The sequence below is a fragment of the Mesoplodon densirostris genome, chromosome 10 (genome assembly GCF_025265405.1).
Source record: "Mesoplodon densirostris isolate mMesDen1 chromosome 10, mMesDen1 primary haplotype, whole genome shotgun sequence".
Taxonomy (NCBI): Eukaryota; Metazoa; Chordata; class Mammalia; order Artiodactyla; family Ziphiidae; genus Mesoplodon; species Mesoplodon densirostris.
In genome coordinates, this window is record NC_082670.1 from 36,299,559 (window position 1) to 36,325,151 (window position 25,593).

Consider the following 25,593-nt stretch of genomic DNA (forward strand, 5'->3'; position numbering starts at 1 on the left):
CTTCCTTTCATTTGATCCTTACAAACATTGTTTTAGGGAGTGGATGTAAATATCAGCCCCATTTTACAGAGAAGGAAATGGAGCCATCAGAGCATTAAAATTACTTTCCCAGGATCACAGCAGTAGCGTGGTGTAAAGCTGGGGCCCAGCTCAGTTTCCTGCTCTTTCCTCCACTACCCTTCCTCATTTGAAGGCCACTGTGAACCCTGAACAGAAGCTGTGAACAGAGATACCAGGAGAGGCCTGTGCTGGAAGTCTGGCCTTTGTTTCTCTGTGTGTTCTAGTTTTGCTTAGGCTGTTTCTGTGTATCAATTTTCTCATCTCTAAAATGGGATCTGGTTAGTCTTTTTCCAGTCTTGTTCAAGACAGTTGTAAACAATAATGGAGTTTTAATTTAATGAGAATTTTGAGCCTGGGGGTAAAAATCTATTTACAATGTAGTTCTTACCTTATATATTTTTAGAAGGGAGAAGTGGCTCTTTTCTTTTCCTTTACATCAAAAACAATAAACAAGCTTGAAGAGGAAAGTAAATAGGTGGATGAGGCATCCTTCATCATTGAAACACAGGGAAGTATCTCTTTATTTATTCTTAATAAACTTTGTTGGGCCAGGTGGAAGACTCAGGATTTGTTTCTCTTCCTTCATATTGCCTCCTAGCTTTGCAATTTCTTCTCTTCTCATTGAGTTTTTTTTTCATGTACTTATTGGGGTATGATAATAGATAGGCTGATTTCTTTAAGAGATGCAGTGTTATCAGCGTTTGACTGCTCAGATTAAATTAAACCATAAATTAGGACATAACATTTCCTAAAGACATTTTATGTTTTAATCAGTGCTGAGATGAGAAAGATAAATAACTACTAAAGTAGCAATAAAGTGAAGAAAATGAACCAGTGTTATTACTTAGTATTATGCAAGAAAAAAATTATTTGTTAAGTATATGTAAATAAATACTAGTTAGTTAGTTACCAAATAAAGGTAAGAACTTTAGCTCATTAGTGTGATTTCTTGTGTTTTGTGTGACCTAGACTCAGGACTTTGTTGGTGGCACCCACAACACTGCTACTGTTATCTAACCAATGCTCTTCCTTTCCTGCCAGTATCGTAATACTTCAGGGCATGTGTTATTTTTCACAGTATTGCATTTGCAGGTATTTCACAGGGACAGGAGGCAACACTTTGATCTCCACTACAACCCTGCCCACCTCTTCTTGAGACCATGTCTTCTCTTTGCTTGGGTTTCACTGCCTCTTGTCCCTTCTCGTCTCTGATCCAGTCCATGCCTGCCCTCAAAGAGCTCTCTCAGCATGAGCCTTGTGACACCTTCTCTCTTTCGCCTCAGAAGTTTCGCCACCACTTTTTCTCATCCAGGTCCCTTTTTGGGTTTTGTCTTCTGGCATTTATGCCCATATCCAACATTTACAGTTCCCAGCTAACTTAGAGGAAACCACAGCGAGGTTACCTGGTGCCTCCTCTGGGAGAGATCTGTGCACTAGTGTTGAACCCTTTTCAGCTTTGGTTCCCTCTGCCTTTGACCCTGTGGGCCATGCTGACTTCTTGAAAGAATTTCTGTAACTGACACGACATGCCAAAAGGACTACAGCCCTCCCATGTCAGATGTTCCTTTTTACCGTCTCTCACCTTTTTCCTCTCCTCATGGTCAGGTCTCTCTGGGGTGTGGATGCTAACTAGTCCTCAGCATCTAATGCTGAGCTCCCTCCTGTCACGTGTCAAAAAAGCATGAGCCTTAGAACTGGCCGTGTCTTTTGAGACTGTAGTGTCCACGCCTCTCATTTTTAGGTGAGGTACATATGGCGCTCAGAGAGACTGGGTTTTGTTTGAGGACGCGTAGCAAGTGTGGAGCAAACTCAGGACTAGCATCCTGGTCCATCCCGTAGCAGTTACACTACACGTTCCTTCCATTTGGCCACCATTGGGCAGAACCTCTGCAGGCTGTGCGGGTTTGGAAGACTTACACTGGCTGCTTTTTAGAGACTTTAATAGATACCAGACAGCTCCAGTAGATGATCCCTTGTATGGTCCCGCACCAGCTTTGTGCTGTTACTGATCTTTATCAAAATCACAAAGAACAAAAAGCAGGGGGTCAGACTAGATAGAAATGCTACATTTCTGAAATTAGAAACAACAAAATTAAAAAGACAAAATTAAAAGGTAAATGGCAAAGTGGAAAAATTACAAAATTTGTATCAGGAAAAAAGGTTAGAATCTTTGCTATTTCATTCTTAAAAGAAACAGATGAGCACCCCAGAAGAAAAGTGGGGATAGGACATGTGACATTAAGAATAGATGATTCACAAAAGAAGGCAAATAAATAAATGGCCATGTGAAAAAAAGATCAACCTCATTGTGAAGCAAGGAGAAATCATTTGTGCTTATTAAATGGGAAAATATTTTGAATTATGTTCATGGTCGTGTTGATGAGGGTGACGTAAAATATTCTCTCATACATGTTGGTTCTGGAAGGATTCATTAGTTACAGCAAGAATGATACATACTATGGAATTGTACAACCATTAAAACTGTTTTAGGAGAATTTTATATGACACAAAAATGCTCACAAGTTGACTTGTACCTAGTTAAGTGGAAAAAAAGGTACTAAAGTAACAATATTCTAATTTTTTAAATGATGTATGTGTATATGGATTTTTTAAAAAGCTGAAAGGAAATACACCAAATGTTAAAAGTATTTATCATCAAACAGGATTATGAATGATTATTCTTTTCTTTAAATTTTTTTTATGTTCTATAATCAATGTGTACTATTTTTAAAATTAGAAAAAAAGAAATTAAACATTTTTTATAAGAGGGATTGGGACTTCACCTTCAGATCACATGTTCTTTGCAGATCTGCTGGTTCTTGTCTGACCTTTTAAAAAGCTGTCTCCTGCTCCTCGATTTGCAAAAGCATGTCTCTATAGTAAAGTAAAGGCCACGTGGCACAAAGAGCATAGCCCCAGCCTCGGAGCTAGAACGAATCACTGTGCTGTGTGTGCATGTCCTCGTGGCCTGAAGAAGCCACTGCCCCACCCCCTCCCCTGGGGGGCTTCTTCATTTACAGAGTGAAGGTGTTGGCTCCTAGTTATCTATAAGGCCCTGTGCAGCTCTGAGATTGGATCATTCTCATTTTTCCCCAAGCTCTTCAGCACTCTCCTTTCCTTCTTAGGCCCCCTTATATCATCTCACTGATCTAGGTTGAGAGGCCAGACCCACTTTATGATCTGACTCTGGGAAGTTTTGTTGTCTTTGGTAAAAGAAACGAACAAACAAACCCTCCAAAGATACTTTCGAAAACCTTCAGGGAGTTGTTTTTCTTAGCAGGTATATTATTCTCTATAACAACTATTCCATACTTGTGCATACATTTTTAGGCTCTTAAACAAGGGTCAGCAAACATTTTGCTAAAGGACCAAAGAGTAACTATTTTAGGCTTTATGGGCCACACAGTCTCTGTGACATGTTCTCCTCCTTTTTTCCCTTTAAACAACCCGTTTAAAAGATGTGAAATTCATTCTTAGCTCGCAGGCCATAAGCAGGCCATAATCTGCTGACCTCTGTTCATAACTTTAGAGGAACAAGGAATTATTTTGTCATACCCAGTGATACTTGGAAACTTGTTTTTCTTTTCTCATATTTCTAAGACAGTTCTTCAGACTATAAATAAAGTAATCCTTCAAGATGACAAAAGAGAATTTATATAATGGCTAACCAAAAGCACATTATTTTGTCCAGTTCATCAAATGTCTGTGTAACCAAAAGCTCTAAGATGGAATCTGCATTATAGGGCTGTTTTAAGTTGTTCTTTATAGCATGTTCTTTATATTATTTCTGAAAATACCTTAGAATCCTAGATTTGGGTGAAGATTTTAAGAAAACTGATCCTCATGTTTTTAGCAGGGCTATATCCAGTGCTTTAAACTTTCCCTTCTAAACATAGTGGTCAAGAGCACAGATTTTATAGTCAAACAGATGTGGGTTTGGTCCCAACTTGGTCATTTATCAACTATGTGGCCTTTTCAAGTTAGTTAGCTCTGCAAAGCCTTGGTCTTCTCATCTCTAAAAGGAGGACAGTAGTAGCTTGTGTCTCCTCACAGGGCAGCTACAAGTGTCAAAGGAGAGCAGACTTATAACACAGTCTGGGCACTGCTCTTGGCACACAGGAGGCACTCAGTTGATACAGGATTATTATTATCCCTTTTAGTTTTAAAAGACTATTCAGTGTTCTTCTGGAACTAATTATCTTTTAAAAAATATTTTATTTTTATTTATTTGGTTGTGCTGGGTCTTAGTTGCGTCAGGCAGGCTCCTTAGTTGCGGCATGCATGTGGGATCTAGTTCCCCGACCAGGGATCGAACCCAGGGAACCCTGCATTGGGAGCGTGGAGTCTTAACCACTGCACCACCAGGGCAGTTCCTGTAATCCTAAATAGTGGTCAGTTTCAGGAAGTGTTTCCATAACTTACCCACATCTCATCTACTCTAGAACTTAAACCCAGTCTGCTGAACCTGTAGCCCGTTTCTTTTTATTTAATCTTCATTAGACATTAAAAAATTAGTAATGACCCCCTGAAGAATGAAAGTAGAATATTTTCTCATTAATTCTAGTTCTGTTAACCTTTTGCCATAAGTCTGATTTCCTTGTACACTAGTTATTTTTATGTTTCAACTTTCCCCTTCCTGTGCTTTTCTGTAGTTGAAGAGCAAAGAGCTGGACACAGTATCCTAACCAAGAACTTCATCATCATTTCATTCCTGCATTCAGTAAATATTTACAGAGTACCTACCATGTACTAAACACTGTGCCTGGAGCTAGACATAGAGCTTGAACAAGACCAAGTCCCTGCCCTTGTTGAGCTTAGGCTCTCACAGGAGAGGTAGACAAATGAGATGTGAAAAATAAACATGACACTTTTTATTGTAGTGTTTGAAGGAATTGGAAAGGGGTGATGAGCTAGCAGGTGACTGAGTTTGGGGAACGGACACTTGGGCAGGAAGATCAGGGAAGTCCTCCGTGAGCAAGTCAGTTGAGCTGAGACTTGACTTATCACAAGTTGGCCATGCAGAGAGCTAAGAGAAGAGTGCTCTAGGTTAATGAACAGCAGTGGTAAACGCTGTGAAGTGGGAACTATCTTTGGGTGTTTGAGGAATTGAAAAAAGGCAGTGTAAGTCTGAAATCTGGTGGTGAATAGTGTGAAGGGTGTTGGGAGAAGGTATGGCTAGCAATGAGGCAGAGAGGTAGGCAGGAGCCAGGAACTACTGGGCCTCGGTGACATGGAATTTATGCTAAGAATGATGGGAAGCCATTGGAGGGTTTAAGTCAGGGAATAAAATAACTTGGTTTATATTTTTGAAAGACCACTCTAGCTACTGTGAGAATGGGCTACGGGGGGGACAGGAATGAGTCAGGCAAGGAGAAGCAGACAGAGAAAACCGCAAAGGAGCTGCAGTGAGGCAGAAAAAAACAAGGAGAGGGTTTTCATGGAAGCCTAAAGAAGACAGTCTTTCAATATGGGCTGAGGGGAGATGAGAGTGGGCAGTAGACGCTACGCAAGACAGATAAGAACAGAAAAGTGACTAATGGCACGGTGGACCTTATTGGTGACCTTGCTGAGAGTCAATTCGGTGGAGCAGTGGGAGAAGGGAATGGAGGGTGAGGTAATAGGGATGGCAATAAACGTAGAAGATGAAAGGAGTGTCACCGGGAACGGAGGCAGAGAAATGGCAAAGAGGCTAGAGAGCTCAAGGTCAAGGGAGGATGATATTAAGGTATGCTTGTATGCACGTTGGAATGACTCCACAGGAAGGGAGGATTTGATAATGCAGGAGAGTGGATCGTGTCCCTGATACGAGAGAGGGGCTTGGCCCTGGGACTCAACTGGAAAGTTGGCTTTAGGTAGGAACGAGGTTGCTTCTTCCATTGCAGCAGAGTATCTAGACTGACTGAGATGAAAATGCAGGTATTACCTTCATGTTCACAATCCTTGCATTCCACTGGATCTTTGTGGTATATTGTGGCCCTCTAGTTCTTTTTGTGCTGTTGTGCTGATTTATTTGTGCAGTATATTTTTTCTCCCTCTCCAGGCCATGTATCTCACATACAGATCTGTTTACATGTCTGCTCTCCCACTAAACTGGCATCTCTTCAACAAGAGTGGTTATCTTTGTATCTCCAGACACAGTTCAGTGTTTGGCAAGAACTGAGTTGAAGGGATGACAGCTGCATCAGTACAACGGACTCATGTAACAGCTACACAAACATGCGGTAGAAAGGAAAGTAATTTGAGAGCATGTAAAATTAGATGTTTGCATTACTTAGAAGAATTAATATGGTTTCTCTTACCTAAGTTGAATAGTTACTGATTACCAGAGCTGAGGAGTAGCTAAGGGTGAAAAAAGGACCACCTCACTACCACATAGAGGAAGGTGGGATTTTTTTATTGAATATTCTCTTAAGAATGTCTTTTTTTAAAATTTATTTTGTTCAAGTATAGTGATTTACAATGTTGTGTTAATTTCTGCTGTACTGTGAAGTGATTCAGTTATATGTATATATATATATAGACACACACACATATATACATATATATATACATTCTCTTTCATATTCTTTTCCATTATGGTTTATCATAGGATACTGAATATAGTTCCCTGTGCTATACAATAGGACCTTGTTGTTTATCTATCCTATATATAATAGTTTGCATCTGCTAAACCCAAACGCCCACCCTGTTCCTCCCCCATCCCTCCTCCCCCTTGGCAATTCACTCTCTATGTCTGTGAGTCTGTTTCATACCTAAGTTCATTTGTGTCATATTTTAGATTCCACATATAAGTGATATCATATGGTATTTGTCTTTCTCTTTCTGACTTACTTCACTCAGTATGATTATCTCTGGATCCATCCGTGTTGCTGCAAATGGCATTATTTCATTCTTTTTTATGGCTGAATAGTATTCCATTGTGTATATGTAGCACATCAAGAAAGTGGTGTTCTAAAAGCCCCTTTGAGTAGGGATGAGTTAGTGTCTGGCATGCTGTGGTGGAAAACATAGTTCTAGGTTCAGGAGAAAGTGATACCCAAACCTATATGAGATAAAGCAAATCCCAGAATGGTGAGCTTGCTTGTGGGGATCTCAGTAGCAGGGGAAGTCTTGTGTTTAGAACAAGAGTAAACGTGCAAGAGATATGACCTAAGCAGATTTGTGCTGAAATGAGTGAGAACAACTTTATAGAAAATTTCAGTTTAGCATATGTAGCTCTTTCCCAAGTGCTTTTTACTCAGATTGGGGAAAAAGACACAACAAAACAAAGCAGTTAACTTTCCCCTTCAACATTATACAGCACATCCTAAATGAAACATGACTTTCTGAGTTACAAGCTGCTGCCCCTGGCAAAGAGGCTGGTTGTAAGTGCATGATCTCAATGTGCGCCCTGAAATTAATGTTCTGTGGGTGCTCCAGGTTTGTGTGACATACTGTAAGTTATATCCAACCCAACTGTTCTTCTAACTGCCTGCATTAAGTATCATGAAATGAGTTCCCCTGAAAGGAACCATCTGAATAAAGAAGCTTTTATGCCGTAACAACTCCTTACTGCGTGACCCCAGGTCACCACTGTAGGTATTAGGAGCTTTCTCTCCCACTTTTCACTCTTCTTGCCTTTAATGGACGGACAGAATCCACATCAGGCTCTCTCTCAGCTTCCAGGTGCTGGCAAATGGTACTGCCATTCCTGTTGTGGGGGAAGGAGGCAGGCACTGGCCTCTCCATCATGTCTCTTCTCTTCCCAGGATGTCAGCTGGAGAAAGGTCACAGTCAGAGCTGCCCACCCCACAGAGTTCGTTTTCTCCAGATTCATTAAAATGCTGCCTTCATCTTTCCCTTGGATTTTTACTTTTCAAAACACTTTCCATTGTGCGGCCTCATTTTATTTTATATTGAGATGACAACCTAACATCTCACCACGTATCAACTGGGAATACAGTTCTGCCCTCACTGTGCTGTGCCATCTTGCCAAGTTCTGTTTTTGTTACTCAGCTTTCATTCAGAAAGGAATTAATTTGAGTTATATGATGCTACGGTTGTCTCCTTAAAGAAGGCGAGATGCTTGCACATCTTGGGAAAGTATCTGTGAATGTACTTGAATCTTCCAGATTAGGTGCCATTCCTCTTCTCTCTCCTTTCCCTTTCACATCATCATAGGGTCCCCTCATGTTAGAATTAAATCTTCCTATTTTGCCGGTCCCTTCTCAGTGGGATTTTACTGAAGGGGCCCTTGCCTTCTGTCTTTATTTCCTTTTACCTGAGAGAAGCTGATGCAAGGGAAAAGGCATTTTTGAGTCTAAACATAAGGCTACTGCCGTAAGAGAAGAGAATTTTTATACTGAGGAAGATGCCCAGGTGTTAGTTTACTTCCGCAGGAGGATTTTGAACAGGCTTGGATTCAGAAATGAAAATTCTTGTTCCAGGGTGTGTTGATCGACCAGTAATGGCGGCATCAGTGGCCCCATCACACAGATGTGGTTCAGAAAGGGTGTTTCTTTTTACGGCAGTGATTCAACTCTCGACTTGGCTTTTAAAATGGTGGAGAATTTTGAAGAAATGAGATTTTTTTCTCTAAAGTTTTGAAGAAATGAGATTTTTTTCTCCACAGAGTGGAGCCAGCAGCGCCAGGATGGTGCTGCTGGAGAGTGAGCAGTTCCTGACAGAGCTGACCAGCCTCTTCCAGAAGTGCCAGTTGTCGGGCAGCGTGTTCATCACCCTGAAGCAGTATGATGGTCGAACTAAACCCATTCCAAGGAAGGGTTCTGTGGAGGGCTTTGAGCCCTCAGACAACAAGTGTCTGTTAAGAGCTAACGATGGGAAAAAGAAGATCAGCACTGTGGTGAGCTCCAAAGAAGTGAATAAGTTTCAGATGGCTTATTCAAACCTATTGAGAGCTAACATGGATGGGCTGAAGAAGAGGGACAAAAAGAGCAAGAGTAAGAAGAGCAAAGCAGCGCAGTGAAGGGCACCAGATTTCCCGCTTTCACCAGCTAACCACTGAATTGCTATTTTTCCTTTGGTTTTTACTTTTGGACACAAAGCTGGGTTTCTGATTCCCCTACAGTAACTGTTTTCATGTGAGATTAGGGTCATTTTTGGATGGAAGAAGGGCTGTAGTGTTTACAGGGTAGTTACAAGAAGCCAGTTTATTTTCGGTCTGGCTAAGTGGTCTGTGTTGTGTGGTTGTATGTTTCTGGATAATAGTTTACAGTCTCTGTAGCCATCTGTGAAGAGCACTGTATCATTAAACCTGTATTTGTCAGCACGGACCATCTTTTATTCCTTTTCCCACCCCATAAAAAGTTTCTGGCAATAGCTCCTCATGCTGGAATGATGTGATTATGAATAGGCTTTAGGCCCTGTCTTATGGGTTACTGGAATTGAAACCTGACAATTTTATAAAAAGTTGTGTTATTTCATGGGTATTTTTCCCAACTTGCTGTATAATTTTATCATCATAGTTCCTTTAGCAAATTTGAATGAGTTCTCATAGCCAAATGAGAGTTTGCTTAATCAAACTAAGGGCAAGCCTAGTACAAAATCAGCAAGAACAAAGATTCCAAGTTGGAAAACAAAAAAAGATTTTAATAACTTTGTCATTGGACTGCCAGCGTAATCACTGCCTCACATTTGTCATGTAACCAGTTTATGTGTTTACCAACATGAAGGACAATATTCGTTTTATGTTTTCTCCTTTCTGTCTTTCCATTTTTTCCCATTACACTGTGAATTATCAGATAAACTTAAATAGGAAGGTTGGTGCTAGGTTAACCAGAGTTTGGGTAACCCTGCTTGTGTGAGAAGCTGGGGGTGGGGTGGGGTGGGGATGGAATGGGTTGTGTGTCTGAACTATGATCATGTTGATGTGTTCCACATTGGGCCCCTGTCGGCTTCTACTTACCTTTCATCGTATATTTGGAAACTATCTTATAGCCAGAACAAAGCCCAGGGAAATCTCTACTATTATAGTTTTGGTCATGTTCCTGTAGTTTCCATCTGAAAACAGCACAGTTTAGAGAGAACTTTTTGAACTTTTTGAGAACTCCTGAGACTCTTACTTTGTCTTTGCCTGCAGCCAAGATAACTGAAGCATTGTTGGTCTATTTCAGGGGCACATCTTCAGGTAGCATGTGATACTATTTGGGATGTTCTGATAGAACAAAGGGAACACAACTTGTAGCGCTTCCTGCAGCGATATTTCTGGTTCTATGTATGATGAAAATGAAATGGAATTTTAGCACACTAGATATACCAAGGCAACTTAGTCATTAACAGTAGCAGCCTCTCTTATAATTTCCAAAGTCTCCTCTGATTTTTAGTGTGCCGATTGTTCATTCCCTTCTTCAAGGAAATCAAGATTCCTCAGCCTTTCCCTACAGTGGCTGAAGCTGAAATAGATTCACACAGAGTTTGAAGGTGAGTGAAATAGGTCAGAGCCCATCCAGAAGCTCAGGTCCCACATTTCTTCCCTCCTTTATTCTTCTGCTTTGTCTGCTTGTACACATTGCCTCTCAGTGAAGAGACACCAGAGATGGTCCTCTAAGCAGAGAATGGGAATAAACAGATTCAGATTCAGTCATGCAGAAAGGCTTGTAAATGAATGATGAGATTCAGCGCCATCCTCACTGCCAGCTGTGTAATTCTGTTAAAAAAATGGGAGACAGGATAGAGATAGTCAAATCATGCTAATAAGTCTATTTATCAAGCATCCACATGCCCAGAGATGCCTAAAAGACCAGAAAATGGAGGTGTCAGATGAAATATGTGGGTAAATTAATATGATATTCAAATCAATAAAGTAAACACAAAATATTTTAAAGATGGTCAGGCTCATGAAAGCACAGTACTCACAAATCTATAACCTTCCTCTGCACACGGCCCCTCCCCTCTCTCACACATATACACACACACACAAGCAGAGACCGGTAGTAAACTTTTTGAACTTCTGACCCCTACCTAGTAGAAGGCATTTGCGGGAACAGAGAGGAAACAACATATTGACCACATGGTACTTCCTCTTAAGCACTTGCACATACTTCCCTCTCATTTAACCCCACACAGCATTCCTATGCAGCAGGGATTTTCTCATTTTTACAGATGAAGAAATTGAAACTCAGAGAGGTCACACTGTTAAAAAAAAAAAAAAAATTATGGGACTAGATTTCAAAACCATGTCTGTTTGACTCCAAAGACCTTGAGTGGATTCTCTTTCCCCTAAACCATGCTTCCTTGCCAGAAAATTACTGACATCTTTACTCCATGTATTTTGTAGCATTTTTGCTGGGTTTGAGTCAAGTTGATGATTTTTAAAAAAAATAAATTTATTTATTTATTTTTGGCTGCATTGGGTCTTCGTTGCTGCACACAGGCTTTCTCCAGTTACGGTGAGCGGGATCTACTCTTCATTGCGGTGTGTGGGCTTCTCATTGTGGTGGCTTCTCTTGTTGCAGAGCACAGGCTCCAGGTGCACGGGCTTCAGTAGTTGTGGCTCGCAGACTCTAGAGCGCAGGCTCAGTAGTTGTGGCTCATGGGCTTAGTTGCTCAGCGGCATGTGGGATCTTCCCGGACCAGGGCTCGAACCCATGTCCCCTGCATTGGCAGGCAGATTGTGTGTGTGTGTGTGTGTCTGTGTGTGTGTGTGTGTGTGTGTGTGAGTGATACGCGGGCCTCTCACTGCTGTGGCCTCTCCCGTTGCGGAGCACAGGCTCCGACGCGCAGGCTCAGCGGCCATGGCTCACGGGCCTAGCCGCTCCGCGGCATGTGGAATCTTCCCGGACCGGGGCACGAACCCGTGTCCCCTGCATCAGCAGGCGGACTCTCAACCACTGCGCCACCAGGGAAGCCCGGCAGGCAGATTCTTAACCACTGCGCCACTAGGGAAGGCCCAAGTTAATGATTCTTAAATGACTCCAGGATAAAAGAACCTCCTGTGAAGGCTTTACAAAAAACCAAATAACCCCAGTTAGTATTGCTTTCGTCCTCACTTTCTTAACTATAATCAGCATTGATTCTTTCGTGTTCCCTGATAGCATTAAGATATGATAACATTAGGGTGACAGAAAATAAAATTGGCAAATCTGGATGCTGCTTAGTAGATCAGTAAAATGTGAGAATTGGCAACAGTTAAAGTAGGTCTTATCTAAAAAGTATGGACATAAATACAAAGCACAGGATTTAAAGCCATTTCAGGTAAAAATAACTTTGTTTGCTAAACAAGCTTTTTTAGGTGTAAAGGAAAATACAGTCTTGCTTCTGAGCATCTTATTATAAACATGATTCTGCCCCTGGCATGACTATTCAATTTTATTCAGAACTTACATCTAGCACATAGTAGGTAGTAAGTAAAGGTTATGTTATGGATTGAATGTTTGTGGCTTCCTAAAATTCGTATGTTGAAGCCATACCCCCTAATGTGATGGTATTTGGAAGTGGGACTGTTGGAGGTAATTATGTTTAGATGAGGTCATGAGGGTGGAATTAGTGTCCTTATAAGAAAAAGAAGAGAGATCAGCACCCTCCACTCCTCACCCTGAAACTTGAGGACACAGTGAGAAGGCTGCCCTCTGCAAGGCAGGAAGAGGGCTCTCACCTGGAACCAAATTGGTTAGCACTTTGATCTTGGACTTCTCAGCTCCCAGAACTGTGAGAAGTAAATATTTTGTTTAAGCCACCCACTCTGTGGTATTTTGTTATGGCAGCTGAGCTAAGATAGGCTAGTTGAAATGAGTCTCAGTCTCTAATGAAGAGACCTTGCAGTGACTTTATTTTGCTTCTGTTCCTTTTACTTCTGAATTGCTGTACTCTCCTCTGATTTTGACTGTCATCCCCAGTGATGAGAGAAAGAAAGCACACATTAATATTTCTCTTTTCCTTCCTCCAACTTCTGCCTCAGTGCAGTTCATGCCATCTCAGGAGCTCTTGCATTTTAGGAAAGACATCTGTCTTTGCCATGTATCCCCAGTCCTCAGCCCTTATTACTTGTCTTCAGAACCCTCCCATCCCAGGGGTCATTTCACCTAAGCCTGGATGTCGTTGGCAGGACCCTTCATAGCGGTGTTGCTGCCCACCCCTCCCTGTGCATATTTAAAAAATCAGTTAACAAAAGTTTCCATTTAAAAGCTCCAAGGGAAAATTAGGTAGAGTAATAACATTTTCATGATTATTTGCCATATTGGCATTGAGGCAGAGAAATCTGTTAGAAAAACTGTTTGCTCTTTTCCCATGTGTCCATATTGAATAATGTAGAGCTGGATATGCTGTCTCTATTCTGAAGCTGTCATGTGCTGTAATAACTGGTTTGACACTTATTATCTTTTTTAATGCAAAGAGGAAATTGTCAGAGTTTGCAACAGTAAAGTAGATACTTTTTTATTATTTTCACTTGAAAGTATTTTTTACTCTCTTTGTCTTGATAAAACAAGTTTATGTGGTAAAAGACAATGGCATGACATGAAATGCCAGAATTTGGACAGTATCAGAGCAGCAGAGCAGGAGTCAAATGAATCATTAATTGGTATTTTTTAGAACCAGTGTTTATAACCAAAGCTGTCAGCTGAAATCACAGCCTAACCTTACAGGATCTTAGTGCTTTATCAGAATAATTATTCATCAGTGACTTTCATATTTCTTCCTGGAGTGGTGAAAAGCATCCTTTCCATGCTGGTTCATAAGCACATATCACACACCCTGGCTTCATTCAGGTCTGCATTCGTTCATCGTAGGAGGAAAGATGTACACTGAATTATGCTTTTAATTTTATATCCCTGGGAATAATTCATGATCAGATTATTCTGACCTTTATGCTGTGCTGCCTGGAAAACAATTCTAAAGTGCCTAATGGTTAAGCTTAAAAGCTACTTTCATTTACTTTCAGTGAACCTTTGATATTCAACAGTTATATTAAACAGAGTGAAAAACACAATGGCAATCCCAGATGCATTTTCTCCAGCCTGTCAAATGAACATTCAGGAAATCAAATGGACATTTCCAAACTTGTTTGCCAGTTTACAGTCTTTGAAGAGTTAGAGAGAAGGGCTCTTGGAGGTCACTGCCATAGGATGGTCTGGGGAAATGACCACTGAATGTGAGCAATTGCATTTCCAGGCCTGGCTCTGCCACTACCACTGCCACTGCCTCTCCCAGGGACCTGCAGAGAGTCTCTCTGTACTTTTAGAACTCAATTTTCTCTTTTATTAATTTCAGTGTGATTGAGCTAGACCCTATCTCAGGTCTCTTCCCTGCCCTAACCATCTGTGATTCAAAGGGGGAAGTAATGGCAGCAGCTTTTGGCCAAGATGCAGCAGGGACCCAGGAGATCATGGCCATGCTAGTCTTTTGAGAGCCAAATAATGGCCCCTATATAGAATAACTTCATTCTGAGCAACCAGCAAATATTAAATGCCTCCTTAGAAGATGCTGCGCTTGGTGCTGGGGGCAGGACAAAGAAGTGAAATCATAGTCAATTTGACAGATAAGTGAGAGCTAAGGGCACAGAAAAGAAATTGATGAGTCAAGGCAGCAAATGTTATGTCAGATGAGTGCTTTGTGTAGTAAATGTTGAGAGCAGGAATGGAGATACTAAGGGAGGCCCTCACAGACTCAGCTGCAGAGCAGAAGTGTGCCATGTGCAGGCAGTGGTAGAGGCAGGTTTGTGGGAAGCAGAATCACAGACTTGTGCGCAAGGATTGGGAGGGCAATAGGGAGCTAGGCTGAAGTTTCTTTCTTTTAGGTGTAGCCATTACTAGGAGATTTTTCTGAGAATAAAAGTATTATTATTGTAGAAAGTTTGGAAACCAGAAAAACATATTAAGAAAGTAAAAATCACCTATAACCTCCCAATCCATAGATCACTACTTTGATCTTTGATCTGTTTCTTTTTAGTCATGTGTATTCTTTTTAAAAATAAACTTCAAGTCAAATTATATATGTTTTACATCCTGTTTTCATCTAATGTTGTATTGTGTTTCCCCACGTTATTAAATATTCCTTGAAAACATTTTTCAGGGCTGTATGTTATTTCAATACACAGATGTTCCATAATTTGAAGCACATGTAGATTGTTCTTACTCTGATATTGTGAACACTACTATGATGAACACTCATATAAATTTTTGCTTAATCTTATATATAAATTATCTGATTATTTGAGATTTCAAAGAATTATATTTCAACTTTCATAGAATTTTATGTGGCAGTTGAGGAGTTTGAACTTTAAATTATAGACATTAGATACCACCTAAATTTTTCTTATCATGATGTTGACTAAAAATTTTACTCTAGAAAAATGTAATTGTATCTTAGAAAAAGACTGAAGGATGCCTCTACCCTGGGACAGGTAGGAGTATCATGAAAGAAGACTGTAAGAACCAATGCTGATATCTATTGATTCATTCATTCATTTATATGAACCGAGAGCTTTGCCAGACCCTCGGAACGAGGATGGCTTGGATTGGTTTTAAGTCACTGTCAGCTCTCTCTGGTACTATACTGCAGTGGTCTCCTAACTAGTTTCCCCATTTACACTCTTTTTCCACTTTATTTTCCCACCCAGAAGCTACAGGGTTCTTTGCAAAACCATAAATCAGACCATGTGCATAACCCTGTAGGGTTCCCATTATACACAGGATAAAATCCAGCGTCTTAATATGGCAACTGAACTGCCCATTTATTATCTCCAGCCTTACTGGCGTTTTTTGCATTTTCTAAAATGTGCTGAGCTCTTTCCTACCCGACGGTTTTCCCACATGTTGCCTCTCTTCCCAGTGTGCTCTTCCCCCCAGTCTTCCCTTGGCTACCTTAGACTTACCCTTTAGTCTCAGCTCACTTTTCACTGACTGAGAGAATCCTTTCTGACAACCACTACCCCTTATCTTAACTAAGTCATCCATAGAAACCAGGTCTTTTTTTTTAAAGCACTTGTCACAATTTGTAATGAGACCTTTATTTGTGTATTTATTTAATGTATGACTTCTTCACAGGACTGTAAGCTCCATAAGGGCTAGGGGCCATGACTGTCTTGCTCACTTTCCCCCAGTACCTGTCACTGTCCTTGTCATGTAGTAGAGGTGAAAGAATAAATGAAAAGTGAGTACGACAGACATAGCCCCAGGCTTCTTAGAGATTATAATCTTACCAAGCTTCCATATTAGCTCTGAGGGTAAGAGAAGAGGAAGAATCAGAAGTAATGAATGAAAACTTTAATTTATATAGTAGGTAGGATAAAGATGTCATTGACAGAAATGGTTAGGCTAAGTCAAATTTGGAGAGAAATGATGAATCCAATTTTAGGCATGTGGAATTTAAGGATGAAAGTGGGATAAGTGAGGTAATCCATTGGAAAAATCCAGCATGCCAACACCAATCTCTTGTCTTAATAAAGCCTTGCTCCAAACTTATTATTTTTTATTTTGAGATATTATTCATGAATCAGATAACTTTTTTTTTAATTGAGGCCTTTCTTTTTTTTTTTAGAATATTGCCTTTATCCTTCTGAATTGCAGATGAAAAAACAAAAAGTGTAAAGCTATCGTTTTAGTCTTACTTGAAGACATGACATTCTGCCATCCCCATTACTGAAGCCCTGACACTTACCTGTTCTTTTTGGAGAAGAAAAAAAGTTGGAACTTTATTCCTTGTTCCCTACCCCAGCCACTACCATCAACTCCCACTTCAGTTATTTTGGAAAAAAATCTAAATTACAAATTTGGGGAGCTTCTATAGTGTTTTCACAAGCTCACTGAGATCCAACCATAGTATCAGGCTTGTAATGTTAGATTTTGAATATAGTGTTTAAAGGCTCGATATTTTGCAGAATTGCAAGATAAATTTAAGCTGGAAGCTGCTTTTTCTCAAGGAATAATAGAAATATTCTTTGCCCTGTGAAATGTGAGTAATGCAAGAATGGGCTTGATTATGACTTGAGCAGGATTATAGGTCTTAGAAATCCAAACCTAGATATAATCTCATTTGTTCACATTATAAATCTAGTATATTTTTAGAAAATGAATGAAAGTATGAACCAAACCCCATCTCATTTTGGTGCCTTTTGACATTGTGTCTATAGAAGTTGTAAAATTTATCTCTGGGCTGGATTGTTATTTTTTTGTTCTCAAGATTGAGACTACCCTTGAGATATTAGGTACAGTCTTGAGGTCATACATAGTTTTTTAAAAATCTATTTAAAAGGCCAAGGTGCTGTCTTGCTTGTTGGGCACTTTTCTGTGACGGTGCCCAGCTCTCCTTTTCAGTAACTGACTCAGCCTGACACAGTTGTACTTGCTGCTAACGCTTTGTAAAATGTTATTTAAATATTTCTAACTTATCATTTCATGCTGGGTTTTATGGAACATAAATTTCTATTTAGGCCACTAATTTACAGTAGAAGTATGTTACTAATATCAGTGCAGGCTCCATCCATCTAAAAATGTTGCTCATAACCTATGCTAAAAATATGTTATGTATTTGCACTGTATGTAAACAGTGTGGTGTTTTATTAGTGTGCAGTGCTTTGTCTATGGAAATGCTGGTATTGCAGCATATGTTTAGAGCGGATAGGAACTCAAGTATGGTGGAAAGACTACAGAAAAGTGAAATCCCTGAAGGATGGGATTTATGGAATTTTCAGAGCACTTTGCAGAAAATCTACATACATTACCTACGTTTTGTTTTGTTTTGTTTTTTACAAGGCACCACCATGCTATATAATCAACTTTTTATTAAGATTATAAATTTAAATAATCTGAACAGTTTTACCTGGTGATATACAATTGAGTATGCACAAAAATACAAGGGAATGGGGGAGAAGGGCCAAGAAAGGAAGGGTTGGCAACTTGTTTTGGAGTCCACATGGTGCTCATGGCTGCAGATGAACCCCACCTTTTTACAACAAAAGGCTTTAAATTAAACAAAATCTATCGAACTGAAGACACAGGACAGGGTTCTCACAGGATCGAACAATGCTGGTTTCATGAAATGTAACCGAAGGCTGAACAAGGACAGTGCAGCTTAGAAGCACACACATGAAAACCACACCTGACCAGGAACTTAGTGAAAAGTCTCCAACCATTGCTTATGTTTTCTACAAAGATAAAGTGGAATCTTGCAGAATGTTTTGGGAAGCTCTATTATTTCATGTATGCTCCATATTTCTAAGTGGTTTATAGAGGGTTGAAACTGCAAATATATTCAGCTCAAGAGAGGCAGTCATTATTGCTTTAATGACCATGTTTTTACCTTCAAAAAAACTTTATTAAATGGACCAGAAATAATGTAAGTTAGATCTTCCTTCTGGTAGTGGAGAAATGTAATTCCAAGGAATGACATTTTTGTTTTCTTTCGCTAAGTGTCCTTGAGCTGGAGGAGATGATTTGGGGAATAAGAGGTTTAAGACTTCGGAAGAGTTTCTTTGGATCATTTTGAGGAACTTTTAGTTACTACAAGTCACGTAGAGTGTTTACCTGAAAGCATTCAATCTGAGCTCTGAGCCAGTCCTTCACTAGTAAAATTGAGGGAGAGGAAGTAGGTTCATTATGATTAAATCCTAGTTAAACGAGTTAGTTTTGTTCTGGACATTCTGATGGGTCTGATTCTCTGGGTGAGGCAGCCTGTGCACTGACTTCATTCATCCTCCTCCCTTTGATAGCAGCATAGCCACTGGGCATCATCTGCTGAGCCCAAAGTTGGTACTTGTTGACCAGTTGAAAAGATGATCGTGTCTCAAAACCAGACTGATGTAAGTGCCATTTAAGCCACCAGAGCTGAGTTTTTATCATCTTTCAAGGGTATGTTGAGATTTGATAGCCAAGTTTATAAATGGAAAATTCTTACAACTTGTTTAAAATACATTTGCAGAAAACTAAGGCCATTGGTTTTGCCTCTAAAATAGCGATGTTGTGGTAGGAAATTTAGCATCCTCTACTTACATGGCTCCCCAGAGTGCCAAAAGCCATCATCTGTGATGAAGAGTTTTTACAAACAACTTCCAAAGAGTTCTAATGTAGCAAATGAATCTTGGAAAACTGCTCTTTCTAATTTACTACTTTGTTCAGTGCATGTTAAAGAAGAAGCAGTGGATCATATAATTAAATGGGATTTTTAAGGCCTCTGAGGTGGCACTTTGTAATCGATACTCACTGGCATTTTGCTTGGCCTGTTGGACTGAGGCAGGAGGTCTTCCAAAGCTCATCTCTTCTGAAGGCAGACTGAGTGTGAAGGATGCTTTATTAGCAGCAGGCTGCTCATCATGCTTTTAAATGGCTAATGCTATCATGACTTGGCTCTCCATGGACACAAATTCCACCAACTCTTCTCTTGTTGGTTGTGTTTTGTTTTGAAACTTCAAAAATGTTCACATTAAAATGGTAAAGCATTTTTCAAAAGCTGACCACTAGGTTATTAAGAAAAAGTGGGATAGAATCTGAGTAATAAATGTTTTTCAAAAAAGGCCTTTTTCCTGAGTTCACAATAAAATGAGCACTCCCTAGCCAACATTTATATCCACAGACAAGGCATTGCCTGCCTGAACTCCCTGAACTATAATCCACCCTGTCTTCAACCTGTGCTTTCATTTTCAAGACCAAGACATCCTTTAGCTACATGAAGATTCTGTGGCCAGGACCATGGCTGCCCTCCCATCAAAGCTTGGCCTTGCCTCTCAGCTTAGGCCTGTGCTCGGCAAGATGATAAATGTGAAAACTGGACTGCATTTCATGGTCAGGTTCTTCACTTTGTCATTTTCTTTCCTCCCCTGGTTATTTCTTCTGTTCTTATAGAAAGGAAAACAAAGCCCATTTAACAACTGCAAAGTACACAGTCCACAGAGGCCTTAAAGATTACTGGCAACAAAACATATTTATGTCTTTAATAAGGAATTGAAATTTACACTCAGTAGATAAATTTTCCCTCTCTATTCTTTCTCTCTGAAAATCACTGGTATTGGGTGAAACAATTTGGTTTACAAGATATTACATTAATGTCTTTTGATTTCTGAGGTAATATTTTGCAGTGTTTCCTTCCAATAATGAAATTTTGAAGTAATTCTAAAATTTGGTGTACACGGACAGTTTTGAGTTAAATATTAAATTATTTTGTATGACTTCCAAGTGTCTGAAGACTGAAAGAGTATGTCACATGTAATGAATGTAGGTGGGTGTGAGAGGTTATTGAAAGGGCAAAGATGTGGCTATGGGGTACAGGTGATGGAGTTGAAGGTGAAAATTGAGTGATCATTTGTAGGCTCTGAATTAAAATCACTCAGATGAAATGATCATGTTGCCTGGGTGATGGTCTTCTAACGAAGTCTTTCTTAAGAGATGAGGAGGTTGTGATGCCACAAGTCAGACAGGATATTTAAAGAGTGGGCTTTTTGATACCTCCTAATGCCCCTTTTCCATATTCCTTAGGATACATGATCAAGCAGGTCTCAGAGACTTTATTTGGAGATGAGAGATCAAGAAGCACTGCTGAAAGTCAGTGGAATGTGATGAGCTGGGCCATCCATTGCTTTGCCTCATATTTCCTGGCCACTAATCCAGCATTTTTGAATAAGCTTTTTTTTTTTTTTGGATGCAGCTTTGAATTTCCAAAAACATACAAACAAGACTAGTAGGCCTGAAAAGATTGATATTTTATTTCCTTATTAAGGGATGAGTTGATTTTTTTTTTTCACTTTGATAATCTTCTGAGTCCTAAATTCATCCTTGGGATTTATCCTGCATAGTAAGACATAGTTAAGTATTTTGGATGGCTATTAGGGAAGTAAAGCTAGGAGAAGTTTTGCTTACTGAGAGATAGTCAAATAACCTTTGAAGAGGAATACAGAAACTACCTATAAGTTTTCCCTATAAATGTTCTTTTATTAAAGTTTTACATACAAAGTTTGTGCTATTCATTCACTGGCTATTCTCCAAATGTTTGGGTATCTTCTCTGGGCCTAAAATGATATACTGTGTATAGTACAGGATTCAATCTCTTTAAGTCGAATTTTAAAATACTATCCTAGGGAACCTGAGAGTTACAGAGAAGAATAAAACATGATTCCGGCCTTGAAGGGGCTTACAATTTGGTAGGTACAAAATAACTCTAATAAAAGCAGTATGTGTTAAGTGAGATAACAGAAGTCAGAATGCTGTAGGAACCCAATATATGTAGGGATAATCAGAGAAGCCCTCCTAAAAAAATATTTGTACTAGGTCTTTCTGTCTGAAAAGTCCTGGGCATCTTTCAAGGCCTAATATAAATATTTTTTAGGAAGCCTTCCCTGATTATCCCTGCAATGCACTTGTCCTTTCCCACCCCTGTGAAACTCTCTAAATGGAAGAGCATGGAGAGTGAATATATAGGAGTCAAAGATGATCAAGTTGTTAAGCTTGGGAAATTTAGGAAAATTGTGGAGCCAGAACAGAGAAGTCAAGAGGAGGGAGAAGAACGCTTTTTTGACGAGTTGATGAATCTCTTGGACATGGTGAAGCTGAAGTACAAGCTATCAAAGTGGCTTTGTGCAACAGGCAGTTGAGAACGTGCAGTGGTATTTCATAGGGTAGATTAGGTTTTCAGTTGACCCTGCACAAGCTAAGGCTGTGGGTGTGGATGGAAGAGATTGCCTGTCAAATTCTTGTAACTCTAACTTTCTGTTACATAAATTAAACTGTCCCTAACATTCTTGATTAATATGTAAGTTGGTGTTATGGCCTGATATTCTGTTGATAGGGTGGAGATAATTTCTGTGATTTCTACCTTGGGTTTATAACTGGGGAATTTGTATACAGAGATGCTAGTAGTTGGAGCTACATAAATTCAAAAACAGATAAATAGTTTTATGCTTGTTCTTGTGAAAGCGACAAGCATTTTCTTCACTAGGTCTAGGGGGAGAAACTTTGAAGTGTAAGAAGGGCCTGACGATTTCTGGAAACCAAAGCTAAAAGGGACAAAAATAAAATGAGACCCTTGTTTTCCATAGCTTTCTCTCTATGTGTGGTTTTGGGACTGTCTTCATAACTTTTTCTGATTCTGTAATCTTTTTTTTCTTAATTCAAGACCACAAATAGGAAAAGCTTTTATTTGCATTTAGGTTTAATCCACTCTCTCATTAGCACATCCTAATGTAAGTGTTCCCTGATTTATTGACTGAAATGTACTGGATTCTGTAAGTATGTTTGGTTATGCATCGATTTGTTACTGTTGTTCTTGAATTTTGGTGTTTTTATTTATCAATAATACAGCTCATCAAGGGTGTTAGGAGTGTTCCGGATTTCAGGGATTTTCTTGTTTCTTTAAAATATGACTGGAAAATGCCAGATATTTAAATGAATGACAGGAATTTCTTCCTAACTCTGTTCATTCAGTGTGACCTTTCTTTTGGGTCTTAGTACTACCCTACCACACACCTTTGCCTTTGGCTCTTTGGCTGTGATTTTTGTGGTTTTAAAAAAATATTGAACCATTTATGAAGGAACTATATACCCCAATTAAAATACTTTATCCACTTCCATAACTGAATTATACCCATATAAAAATATTTTGAAGTTATAGTTCAGGACCACAAAACAACCAACAAAAGCAAACCAAAAAACAACTTTGCCTTATTCAAGAAGGAAAAGGAAGTGTGGAGCTCAGAGTTATAATCAACTTGGAAGAGGTTGACATTACCATAGATTCTACAGATGTTAAAAGAATAATAAGAAAATGTTATTAAAAGTTTTGTGCTAATAAATCAGACAATTTAGTTGAAATGGACAAATTTGTTGAAAGACAAAAACTGCCTAGGTCTCTCAGGATGAAATAAATAAACAGAATAGCCATATATCTATTAAAAAAACTAAAATTTGCAGCTAAAAACCTTCTCACAAAGAAACTCCAGGCCTAAATGGCTTTACTGGTGAATTCTAATGCACATTTGCGGAGGAAATGATACAGATTCTACATAAAGTTTTCTAGAAAAATTGGAACAAAAAGGAATATTTCCCAATTCATCTGTGAGGCCTAATACCAAAATGGACAAAGATACTGCATAAACATAAAAAGAAAACTACAAACCAATATCTAGTTTCCCTCATGGAACACAGATAAAAAGTTCTTAAGAGTTTAGCAAATTGAATCCAACAATCCGTTAAAAGAACAATACATCATAATCAGGTAAGGTTTGTCACAGGAATGCAAGCCTAGTGTAACATTCAAAAATCAATTAAATATAATTCACCATATTAACAAACTAAAATTGAAAAATCATCTGATCATTTCAACAGAGGCAGAAAAAGTTTTACAAAGTCCAACATTTATTCCTAATACTCCTAGCAAACTAGGAATAGAAGAGAACTTTCTCAAACTGATAAAGGGCTTCTATGGAAAGTATACAGCTCACACAATACTTACTGGTGAAAGACTGAATGCTTTCTCCCAACATCAGAAATAAGTCAGCAATGTCTATTCTTATGACTCCCATTTAGCATTGTACTGAAAGTTCTACCTAGTGCAGTAAGGCAAGAAGAGAAACAAAAGTCATTCAGGGACTTCCCTAGTAGCACAGTGGTTAAAAATCCACCTGCCGGGCTTCCCTGGTGGCGCAGTGGTTGAGAATCTGCCTGCCAATGCAGGGGACATGGGTTCGAGCCCTGGTCTGGGAGGATCCCACATGCCGCGGAGCGGCTAGGCCCGTGAGCCACAACTACTGAGCCTGCGCATCTGGAGCCTGTGCTCCACAACGAGAGGCTGTGACAGTGAGAGGCCCGCGCACCGCGATGAAGAGTGGCCCCCGCTTGCCACAACTAGAGAAAGCCCTCGCACAGAAATGAAGACCCAACACAGCAAAAATAAATAAACTAATTAATAAACTCCTACCCCCAACATCTTCTTTAAAAAAAAAAAAAAAGAATCCACCTGCCAATGCCAGGGACACGGGTTCGAGCCCTGGTCCGGGAAGGTACTGCTAAGCCCGTGTGCTTCAACTACTGAGCCTGTGCTCTAGAGCCCGTGAGCCACAACTACTTAAGCCCACGTGTCTAGAGCCCACGCTCCGCAACAAGATAAGCCACCACAATGAGAAGCCCACGCACCACAATGAAGAATAGCCCCCGCTTGCTGCAACTAGAGAAAGACCTCATGCAGCAATGAAGACCCAACACAGCCCAAAATAATAAATAAATAAATAAATTTATTTTTTTAAAAAGACATTCAGATTGGAAAGGAAGAAGTAAAACTTTTTATTCTCAGACAACATCATCATCTATGTAGTAAATCCAATGAAATCTACAAAAAAAGTCAGTAAAACTAATAAATGAGTTTAGGAAGAGTGCATGATACAAGATCATTGTACAAAAATCAATTGTATTTCTGTATAATACCTACAAACAATTGGCAATAACAAATTTAAAACAATACCATTTACAGTAGCGTCAAAAATTTGAAATACTTAGGGGAAAAATGACAAAAGATGTATGAGACACTGAAAACTACAAAACAATGCTGAGAGAAATTAAAGACCTAAATAAATGGAGAGATATACAGGTCAGAAGATTCAGTATTGTTAGGATGTCAGTTTTCCTATTGACCAGTAGATTCAACAAAATCCCAATAAAAATCCCAGCAGGACTTTTGAAGAAATTCTAAAATTCATATGGAAATGTAAAGAAGCTAGACTAATCAGAACAGCTTTGAAAAAGAACAAAATTAGAGACCTAACACTACCCGATTTTAAGACTTATTGTAGGGACTTCTCTGGTGGTCCAGTGGTTAAGATTGCACACTCCTGATGCAGGGGGCCTGGGTTCAATCCCTGGTCAGGGAACCAGATCCCATGTGCTGCAACTTAGACCTGGCGCAGCCAAATAAATAAATAAATACTAAGAAAAAAAGACTTATTGTAAATCAAGAGAGTATGATATTGGTGTAAAAATTGACAGATTAAATCTGTCAGAAGAGAAAGTCTGTAAGTAGACCCACGTAATTATGGACAACTTAATTTTCAACAGGGGTGCAAGACAATTCAGTGGAGAAGGGAAAGTTTTCAACAAATGATGTTGGAACAAATAGATATCCATATGCCAAAAAAAAATAAACAAAGACTTCAGCTCATACCTTGTACGATAGATAAAAATTAATTCAAAGTATCATTGATCTAAATGTAAAAACTAAAATTAGAAAACTTCTAGAACAAATCATCACCTTTGTGATCTTGGCTCAGGCAAAGGTTTTTTAGATACAGCACCAAAAGCATGATTCATTAACAAAAATTTTTTTGATGAATTAGACTTTATCAAATGTAAAAACTTGGGCTCCTCTAAAGACACTATTAAGACAATGAAAAGATGAGCCACAAACTGGGGGAAAATATTTGCAAATCATATATCTGATAAAGAATTTGCATTCAGAGTATGTAAAGAATACTTGTAACTCAACAACTGAAACAAGCAAAATAACCCAAGAGTAAAAGGGCAAAAGATTTCAATAGATAGTTCACCAAACAGGATATATGAATGGCAAATAAGCCCATGAAAAAATGCTCACTATCATTTGTCATTAGGGAAGTGCAAATTAAAA

The 25,593-nt window shown here is 39.3% G+C and overlaps 2 protein-coding genes across 5 annotated transcripts in view; both read left to right on the forward strand.

Annotated features, from left to right (window-relative positions):
- Positions 1 to 25,593, forward strand: part of BTBD9 (BTB domain containing 9) — a 411,236-nt gene that overhangs the window by 129,999 nt on the left and 255,644 nt on the right. The window lies entirely within an intron of this gene.
- On the forward strand, positions 8,693 to 9,186 carry LOC132497683 (signal recognition particle 14 kDa protein-like). Its single transcript, XM_060111069.1, has one exon. The coding sequence runs from the start codon at positions 8,693 to 8,695 to the stop codon at positions 9,023 to 9,025; it is 333 nt and encodes a 110-aa protein (XP_059967052.1). The 3' UTR covers positions 9,026 to 9,186.